General features: G+C 38.6%; 1 protein-coding gene across 1 annotated transcript in view; it reads right to left on the reverse strand.

The window, feature by feature from the left end:
- tdrd12 (tudor domain containing 12) overlaps positions 1–8,676 on the reverse strand; it is a 28,462-nt gene extending 19,786 nt beyond the window's left edge. Inside the window, exons 1-14 of the mRNA XM_032522892.1 lie at positions 8,316–8,676; positions 6,308–6,472; positions 5,996–6,132; positions 5,655–5,774; positions 4,871–4,926; positions 4,624–4,709; positions 4,168–4,345; positions 3,324–3,388; positions 3,124–3,239; positions 2,969–3,034; positions 1,782–1,833; positions 1,404–1,483; positions 280–342; positions 103–162 (exon numbers count right to left, since the gene is read on the reverse strand). Of these exons, the coding sequence (XP_032378783.1) occupies positions 103–162; positions 280–342; positions 1,404–1,483; positions 1,782–1,833; positions 2,969–3,034; positions 3,124–3,239; positions 3,324–3,388; positions 4,168–4,345; positions 4,624–4,709; positions 4,871–4,926; positions 5,655–5,774; positions 5,996–6,132; positions 6,308–6,472; positions 8,316–8,339 (1,268 nt within the window). The 5' untranslated portion in view covers positions 8,340–8,676. The remainder of the gene's footprint in view (positions 1–102; positions 163–279; positions 343–1,403; positions 1,484–1,781; positions 1,834–2,968; positions 3,035–3,123; positions 3,240–3,323; positions 3,389–4,167; positions 4,346–4,623; positions 4,710–4,870; positions 4,927–5,654; positions 5,775–5,995; positions 6,133–6,307; positions 6,473–8,315) is intronic.
- Between the last annotated feature and the right edge of the window lie 1,705 nt (positions 8,677–10,381).

Genomic DNA, 10,381 nt, shown 5'->3' on the forward strand with positions numbered 1-10,381 from the left:
GGGGGGGGGGGCCAGGAGGTGAAGTGGCATCTCTCCAGCTACCAGTCCACACTTTGGTCCGCATTGGGACAACCCAACTCCCTACAGACTGAGTTACTGTACCTTGTTTCTTCATCTGCCAGGTATTTAACTGGACTGCTCTCACAAAGACCTTCAGCTCCACTTATTCAGCAAAAAAAAAAAAATGCAGTTACTAATTGCTGATCTTCACTTGCCATTAAAAATCTGTTCAATTACTAATATTGACATTTGAAGTAAGAAAGCATCAATCGGTCTCACCTCATATTGAGCAACGCGTGCTTGTCCGAGGTTTCGGGCTCACGGTTGTTTGAAGGGATTAATCTGTGTGACAAAATACAATTACCAAAGCATCGCAGTAGTTTGGTCCACAGAATATATGTCTGCAATCTTAAGCACTAATCAATTAAAGACTTTAAGCCCCCTTCGGGCTGGATTTATTTCTCTACAGGACGTGGAGTCATTCCAACATCTCTCTTGTAATTTAAATGCCATCCAAAGCAACAAACTTGCTTAAAAGTGGATCAGCAACTTCCCCCCACAAAAAGCACTGCATATCCTCCTTTGTTTATTAATCATCTCAATGTGAATTATGACTCATGTCAGGTTTTTTCGGACTCCTTTTGCTTACCTCCAGAAAATTGACTAATAATCACCACATTAATTTAATCAAAAAAACCAAGTGAACTGTGGCTTTTTCCCCATGATTTGTAAGTAGAATTTTGGACGTTCATTTCCAATGATATCCGTGGAAAGTGCAAGTCACACTGAATGATGACAAGGTCTTTTAATGTCTCTGGGGAGACTTTTGGCTTCGTCCTGCTGAACGTCTGTCTTTTACGGACCATAAGTTTAGTACTTTACTGATACTTTAAAATAGGGCTGCAGGATATGAGGAAAATACACAATGATGTTGAATATTGGCAATTTGAGCGATACTACTTGCGATAAATTAACAGATGTTAAAGTGAATTCAGTTCTGTATTTCTGTGGCTTTCAGTATTCTGCTTAAATACAACAAATGAATGTTGAGTATAAAAAAAAAAGGAAATCATTTCCAACATTATTTTATTGAACAAATTGAAAATTAAACTGAACACAAAAGGCACCATTAAAAAGTGTTTTCTACCAGCACTTTAAACTCAAAACCCCTCTGTGTGTCTTTAGCAATACGGTGCGGCCTTTTGTGACGCGTTTATTACGCTATTAGAAATCGCGATAACTAAAAAGAAAAAAAGATTTATTTATTTTGCAGCCCCAGTTCAAATGCTGTCAATAAGAATAAGTTGAATTGCCAAGGAGCACAGAATGTTTCATGCTCAACATCCCCGTGTAATTTTAATCAAAGCTTAGTATTTTATGTTGAAAGTTTACTGTCAGCATACACTTCCTGTCCTGTGCAGGTGGAGGAGGCTGCAGTCGCTTCTTCAGGTCGACAGTCTTCTAGCTCTTCATGCTGACTGACCTGGGAAAAGAAAAAAAAAAACTTCTTACATCTAGATTTATTGTTGAGGAATTACAGGTGAAACCCACATGAAACCCAACAACCACATGTGTATGCAATCCATTAGAGTGGACGGGGGGAAAACAGGAGAAATATAAAGTCCCAAACAACAGGACTCCAGGAGTGCAGACCCCAGTTGATATAACTTACAGCTGTGTGAGAGTGTCAAATGTGCTTAAAAAACTGTACCAGAGCTTTAATTCTTAAAGATTCTGCCATTTAGCTTGAGAAACACTTCCTGTGTTGGACATGTACTCACACTTGGAGCCGCCTGCTGGTAGCCGCTGTAAGGATTCAGAAACTTCAGGAACCTGTTGGTTATGGGAAATATTCTGTGAGTATTAGTTTCACATTGCCAGACCTTCATCCACAGTGCTGTGTAAGAAGGTCTGGCTAGTCCACACAGCATTCTGGGATGGGGGGAAAACGTGCTCTGGTTAATTGGCATTTCTTTAAACCAATGGCAATTGTCATGGGTGGCGAAAAGACAGCATTTATTATTTAGGTAGGCGAATACAGCATATTAGCTGAATTGTGAGTTTGTGTCACTGAGTTTTTAAAAAGGTAAATACTGCTTAGAAGTGAAAAGAAAAGCAAATCCGAAAAGGCTTAAAAATATAAATCGGAAAAAACAGACATAATAATAAAAAAATAAATTAAAAAAAAGGGCCCTATACTAGGGTCGATTGTAAATGCAACAATCTGATTTGTTGACATGTCATGTAAAAAAAAAAAAAAAAAAAGGCTAGGGTTAGTTAATAAATATTTTATTTATTTTTTTATTTTATTTTTTAACGATTGTTAACTTATCAGAATCGAGCATCAAATCCTTCTAGAGAGAATCGTGATGCATCAAAGAATCTATTCTGTCTGGATTTACCCTGCAGAGACCTGAGGACCAGGTAACCATAGTCCTCAGATTGGACAGATAGTCTAGCTAGCTGTCTAGATTTACCCTGCAGAGACCTGAGGACCAGGTAACCATAGTCCTCAGATTGGACAGATAGTCTAGCTAGCTGTCTAGATTTACCCTGCAGAGACCTGAGGACCAGGTAACCATAGTCCTCAGACTGGACAGATAGTCTAGCTAGCTGTCTGGATTTACCCTGCAGAGACCTGAGGACCAGGTAACCATAGTCCTCAGATTGGACAGATAGTCTAGCTAGCTGTCTGGATTTACCCTGCAGAGATCTGAGGACCAGGTAACCATAGGTCCTGATAAAACCCCCAGAGTTTAAAATGACAACACAAAGAAAGCGGAAGGTAACGGACATCCGGCTTAAAATTAGAGACATTTGGCAGAATTTACAGAACAATCTCTGAAATGACAAGCCACCGACAAAGTATGCATATATCAACCAGTCATATTATAAAAGACATGAAACGTGCTGTTGGTTTCAGCCAGTCACGTGAGAAGCACTGTGTGTGATTGAGTTTAATTCTTACCTGAACAGACTGAGATTTTTGGTCAGAGCAGCCGCCAGAGACGAGTCTGTATCCTCCGACGAATCCCTGAACATGAGAGAGGGTCGGTTAACTTACATTCATTCATTTTCCCTGTTCAACAGTGAACTGCTAAACTGAATCAATAGTGCACGTACCACTCTACAGTAGCAGCTTCTGGGCTGTTCTTTGACTGGCTGCCTGGAGACAGATGTCCGTCTGTGAGCGTTGACCTGCTGCCTTCCTCGAAGGGCTTCAGCTGATGTTGTTGGCTCTAAAGCAGCAGAGAGGTCAGAGGTGAGGATGCGTGGATGTTTACTGGAGAACCGACAGTAACGTAGTGAGCAGAGCTGCTGACCTGATGTGTAGAAGGTGCCGTCAGCCAATCAACTGCTTTGGCTGCAGTCAGATTTTGTGACATCACTGAGGGTTAAACCAGATTAGATTCAGTATGAATGCAAATGTAAAACAGATTCACACCACCATTTTTTTTTCCTATTATAATTAAAGCTTGACGAAATAGCTTAAAACCAGCATCTGTTTATATCTCATTACACATAAATGACAAATAATTGACTTGAAACCAAGCTGCCCAAAGCTGCCGTGAAACTAAGTATACACTTAACAGCAACCTTTTAATTCATGAGGATTGTTTGAAAGTAAACAGAGTCACTTTGAGACTTTAAATGGGAAAATATATCAGCTCCAATCCAAAATAAAAGAGGTCCAACACCCCATGTGGAGGATTCTCCACATGTGAAGAGGAGAGAGCCCTAAAAGCATGACAAAAATTCCAGTGTTGATCCAGTATTTGTCATGCACACGTCTGCAAGAGTCTGCATGTAGCCCAAAACGTATAACCGCAATTTATAACATGACTGCACATGGGGACGTGTCTACTTATGCACATACAGTACTCGACTGCAAAAAAATAGCTCTGAGAGAACAGCCTGGCGGATGACAGTAAGCGGCGGTTATGCTCCGACTGGCTGCAATTTACCATTAAACAGAGGAGTAATGTCCAGTTAATGCATAACGGCCTTGTGCGATTTGAGACATCACTACGTTGTCGAAATGTACACACTGCACAAGTGTGCACAGTGTACTACATGTTAGTGCACTCAAAGTATCTGAACTGAGACACACTACAAAACTTGATATATATGACTGCCCCAAACAGTAAGTCACATCTGTGTGTTTACCCGGAGATAGTTGGGACTGTGCTTTCGGTTTCTTTGACGTTGTGCCGACAGTCTGGGTTAAGACGTTGAAGGACAACATGACAGGATGTGTGTCCACCTCGTCCAGGCCGTTGCCGTCAGCTGACTCTCTGCTATAGTACGCAAACTTCTTGGTCACCAGATCGTCGTTCACACAGATCTGAAAAATCAACAAAATACTGGTGATTCTTTTCACGGTGTAAAAAAACTAGCTCTGATAAAGGATATGACTGTCGAACATAAGCAAGAAACAAGAGACTGGCCGATGAAAACTGGATGTTGTCAACAATGTTAAGATAAAGACGCTCATTTGTAAGGTATACAGCATCTAAGAGGAGCCTTAAAGTAGCACATCTTATGGATGTTTATGTCTGTATTCAGCTCTGTGTTTGAAGTTCTTTTTTTTTTTAAATTTTACACTCAAGGGTCAAAGTTCACCTTGACGTTCCTTACGGTCAGGTACAGCTCAATGGATGTGGACTCCGGCTTGGACTCAAGCAACACGGCCTCCGTCTGCGTCGACGCTGATGGAAGGAAGCAAACTCAAAATCAGAATGACTCCCTAAGATCGGAAATGTTTTAACATCAGTTTTGCAGCTAAGCATTTTAGAACATCACAAATTTTGATTCCAGTAGGTTAAATCTACAGAATAAAACCACAGCTGTGTTCAGCCATGTTGGTCACCTTGGAGCAGTTTGTGCAGGTAGAGTGTAGCAGAGCTGTCCCATTGAGTGGACGGACTGCAGAGGAAAAGAATAATGCATCAAGTTAAAAGTGAATTTACTTTTACAGTAGAAACATATGTAAACACAGAGATGAATTGGTTAAAGGTGCAGTATGCTACGCTGCGCGAAGATTGTCAACTGTTGCCGATCGGCTGGAATAGATAGAGAGATGTTTATTGATCCCAAGAAAAAGAGAGGGGAGAGAAATCGATACAGCATAGTATTTTAATATTTTCTGTGGCAATACTGTATCAATACACAGGCGCCAAGTATTGATTTTTTATTATATATTATATATTTGTTGGTCAGTTTGTCCCATTTTGAAGCAACAAAATTGAAGTGATATGGACAAACAGAGAAATGTTTCTTTTTAGATGAAACAGATGTTGGTAAGTTTCCTTTTGGGGACGTCATTTGAAATTGGGGAAAAATCAGAAGTTGGAAAAAAAAGTTATAAATTGCAATATATCGCAGAATATTGCAATATGTTTAAAATTGCAATAATATCGTATCATGGCACAAGTATTGTGATGATATCGGGAGGCGTCTGGTGATTCCCACCCCAAATTAACACCTTTTTTTTTTCAGCGCACACAGAAAATGGAGAGCTAGGTGGACAAGATATTTGATGATTTTGACAAAAAGTGTATTGGATTAACATCACTAACTACACCTTTAAGGAGAAAAAGAAAAACTTCACTAATCCATCAACAATTCAGTAGTGGGCAGTGAAGTTGTCTTACATGAGCTCTGCTGCCTTCTCAAAAACAGACACTCGCAGGGTTTTTGGTTTGATGCCCGCCAGGTGGAACTTTCTCACCCAGAAAGGCAGCTGGAGGAAGGACTCCATAGCAATTCGGATCCTTGTCAGACCAAGACGAAAACACAAAAGTTGAAAATCAGACAGCACAGACACACAAGCATCTCTCAGGTCTGCAAAGAAATATCTAAAATTGTTTGATAAATGATGTTCAAGTAAAACCAGCTGTGATGCAGTTAAATGCCTTCTGACACAAACACTCATGTAAAGTACTCTTTAGAATAATATTGTAAAATGGCAGTGTTGATACAGTTCTGATCTTACTGGTTCGAAGGGATGACGAGCCGTTCTCCATGGTCGACCAGGAGGCAACGAGCCTGACAGGACAACGAATCCATGATGATCGACTCCACCACAGCCCGACACCACAACTTCCTCACTGACCAGTACACCACACACACCTGAGAGGAAATACAGTGATCCGGTATGTTCAGGAAATCAAATCACTTTACTGTAATAGAGTCTTTAAAACCAGGAAAAGACAACACTTGTGTCATATCACAATATCAAAAATTAAAGACAATATCTAGCCTGATAGATTTGTTACAAGAACACATACTGCAGAAGTTGCATTACCTGTCCCTCCTCTAACGTTGAGGGCTTCAGCTTGCACAGGTCCTGAGTGACGTCGTGGTAGAAGAGATTCATCTGAGTCTGCAGTTTGTCGTACTGGTCTGTGGTCTCTGCGTCACCGCCGGGCACCCGAACAACCCGACCCCAGAGGCAGGACGGGCTCTCAATCTGCGGAGAAAATTATTTTTTTTCAAAGAGGCACCAGGACCAGGGCCGACTTTACAGATATACACACTCTTGACATGAGCCACAGACATATGATCCTTGTTTTGTGCCCACTCAAGTTCCATAGTAAATAATAAAAACGGCAAAACCTTCCCAGAAGATTAGAGACTGTTAAAGCAGCAAAATAATGTTATGGTCTTAAGGTACCACAGATGGATCCACATATGCTACTAGCCACATCTACATCTGTCTGAAAATGTGATGAAAAAGCTGTATTTCAGCTAATTATTATTACATGTTGTACTTTTTATGTATAGGAATATTTACATGTATACAAATATGTTGTAAGATTTCACTTTTGTACATGCAGTGTTTATAAATTTAGTGTAATGTGTATAGTTATGTTTGCAAGAAACAATAGTTGTTTCATGTGGTTGTTTTGTCTTATCTGTTGTTGTGTTTGTTTTTGTGTGAACCCCAGGAAAAGTATCAGCTAATGGGGATCCTCAAAAATATCAAATAATTAGTTCGCAAAAGGGTTCATTTCACAAGGCATAATGTGTACGAAACCACCTTTGATCAAAGACTGTAAAACAGGCAGATAATTTACAGATGATATGATCTCAACCATTTGTGTTATATTGTACTTTGTGCCAGTGAATTTTGACTGTGAACAATGGAAAGAAATCAATTTTGATATAATCCATTTATAGCCTATCAATATAGTGTCTACTTTCAGATATGTAGGCCTATGATTACATAACATACGTCCGTCTTATGAGTATTAGTTCTAGTATTTCATTTATATTATATTCTGAGCTGGGTGACTTATGTGTTTGCTGCTATAAGACCATAATTTCCCCATTTTTTGGGGTTCATTAAATATCAACTTATCCATCTATCGCACCAAATGTGTGTAATCAATCCTGTGGAAAATATTAGTTGTATAATAAAAGGCAGGAGGGAGAATGTTTTGAGTAATTAAACTAAAAATATCTCAGTGGTTTAACCAGGCAGAGGGCAGAGAATGTGCAAGAAGGGTTAATTTTATAACCACGTTTTAAAGTGTGACAAAATTTAAACTTAAGGCCCCGAACAGAGCGTTTTAGCAGCCATAGATTATGGTGAGTCAATTTCTTTAATAAACACTTTTTAAAAATTGACTCACATGAACAAGACGTGATGGAAACCTCCAAAACTCTTCTAGTTTTTCCTCACCTGCTTCATGCCTTAACCCTCATGTTGTCCTCGGGTCAAATTGACCCATTTTCCTATTTCCATGTTCTTATTAATTCCCCAAAATAACATGATCGATTCCACACAACGCTCTTTGCCAAGAACAAATCTCTACTTTCATTAATTTTGGGGCGTCGTATTCAATTTTATAGCATTGAATTTGTTTTTAAATTGAAGTGTTGTTGAAATAGTGTTGAGTAAAAGTTGACATATTCCAGTCTGTGATTATCATCAACATCCATTCCTTTAATTTTAGTCTCAATAATTCCTAATTTCTGCTTTTCTAACTCAAACATTAGGTATAATTTCCTGTAAATGAGGTTTATTGATTGACCATAAATTCCAAAAATATCTGTAAAACTAAAGTTAGTAAGTCAGTGTTACGTAGTGTTAAACGTCAAAAAGTGGCAAACATTCAAAAAAGCGTCATAAGGTGTTGACAAATGGGACAAAAACGTAAGAAAAAGTTAAAAACATTGATAAAAAGCTTCAACAAAAGTGTTGATTTTCACGTATTGCTAAAGCGCCAATGTCAGTGTTAGCTAGCTAGCTAGCTAGCTAGCTAGCTAACTAACTTAGCACTAGTTAGCTTAGTAAAAAGCTCACTTACCTTCAAATTTGATATTTTCAGCATTGTGTGTCGGTTCGTCGATTCCCAAACGAGTCTTAACAACAACAACAGACACTGTAAGAAAGCACAAGTTCGCTAACTATGTTATTTTACTGCAAAGTTAAGCCAATTTAAGCTGAAAAGTTAGCAGCCGACACTTTACACCCAAGTCTGACACGCGCGCCAGTTACGCTAACGTTAACTACCGTTGACGTCGGCTAACCGGCGTTACGCTACCGTTAGCTACCGTTGACGTCGGCTAACCGGCGTTACGCTAACGTTAGTTCAATGAAAGCCAGCTAAACCTAGAAATGCACCTAGCGATGGATAGAGACGGATTTGATGTGTTCATTTAGGCAATGTTTTGTATTCTTTGTTTATTTCCATCGACTATAAGCCGTTGAACGTACCTGTTTCCGAGCTCCTGAACTGGAAAAGCCGTTGAATCGGAGAGATAAAAATGGAGGTGTAATTCTGACTGTAACCGGTAGAGGTCGCTATGGAGCTCGCGGTTTCCTTGTTCCTTTAACAGTCTATGGATCAAATCGAGACTATTGATGCGTTCAAGACACAGTTGTTAGTCCGTAAACTACGTCTTCACGTCACGACTTGTCAGCGTCCCAGGTAGCGTTAGCTAGCGGCTACCTAACATAGACTGTATATTTATTAATATTAACGGTCTATGCTACCTGACGTTGACGTTAGTTTACGTTACGTTTTTGTCTATATATGTCTATTACTATTTCTCACCGTTAATCACCGGCGTATGTACAACATCAACAGGGGTCGCCATTGTTGTTTATGTGTATGACGTCAAAAAACTATATTACAAAATATTCATAAATATTCATAAATATTTCAAACACATAGACTCACACTGTAAGGGAAACATATTATTACATATTTTGAATGTAGAGATAGAAATATATGTGATATTGTTAATCTTTTGATTTTATTAGAAAAGTTTCATATTCATAAATCCACATTTTCCAATTTAAGACACTGCTTTAAATTATTCCTGATTTAATTTGACACATATTTTGAGTCTCTTAAATAAATAACAAATAAAAAAAAGCTATGATTATTTCTGATACATATTCCAATCTTTTTAATTAAGAACGTCTATTGTCACAACATACACGTGTTTGCAAATCTGTCACATTTTTATTTCCTTTATATTCTTTTTATTATTATTACTATGATGTTTATCTCATGGTTTTGTTTATATTCAATTTCAATTCAATTTTATTTATAGTATCAATTCATAACAAGAGTTATCGAGACCCTGTGCAGATAGAGCAGGTCTAGACCACACTCCAGAATTTACAAGGACCCAACAGGTCTAGTAGTTTCCTTATTGTATTTTTATTACCGTTGTTAATTGATCTTATACATGCTGTAATTTCCCTTCCTATAATTTTATGTTTTGAACTGTGATGTCTGAATGTTTGCAATTTTGTTTGTTAATAAAAATATATGTGTTATGTATATTTTTAGGTTTTATTTTCTTAATTGATAGCCTGCATGTGTTTGGAAGGTGGGAGAAAACATGCAAACTCCACACAGGAAGGCCTGCCTCCTGTTAGGTACCACCATGTCGCCCTGCTAAATAAATAGAAATTAACACTATATTTAATATTCATGATTTATATTTGATTGATTGATACTTTTATTTACTAAGTGGCCCATCCCACACGGTATTACATGACACCAATGCAACAGTTATTAATCCAATATAGCTTCCGGTGCAATGTCCACACACCACAGTCTCCCATTGCTCTAAACGAAGAACTAATAAAACGTACTAATAAAACGTACCACAGCAGCCACAACAACAACACTGCAACCCATAAATTGTAGAGAGCAAAACACATCATACACAGAGCAAAACCACCAAAGAATAACAGGGCATGTCACTTCCAGACAGATAATCATCAATACAAAGCTGTCTCTCCTTTAGGCCATGCTTGTGCTAAAACGCCGGCAAAATAATAAATAAAAGCGTGTATTTATACGTACATATCACGTTCAGGAGGCCGACACCATCTCCACATTTAAGAGTAGGC

The sequence above is a fragment of the Etheostoma spectabile genome, chromosome 8 (genome assembly GCF_008692095.1).
Source record: "Etheostoma spectabile isolate EspeVRDwgs_2016 chromosome 8, UIUC_Espe_1.0, whole genome shotgun sequence".
Classification (NCBI taxonomy): Eukaryota; Metazoa; Chordata; class Actinopteri; order Perciformes; family Percidae; genus Etheostoma; species Etheostoma spectabile.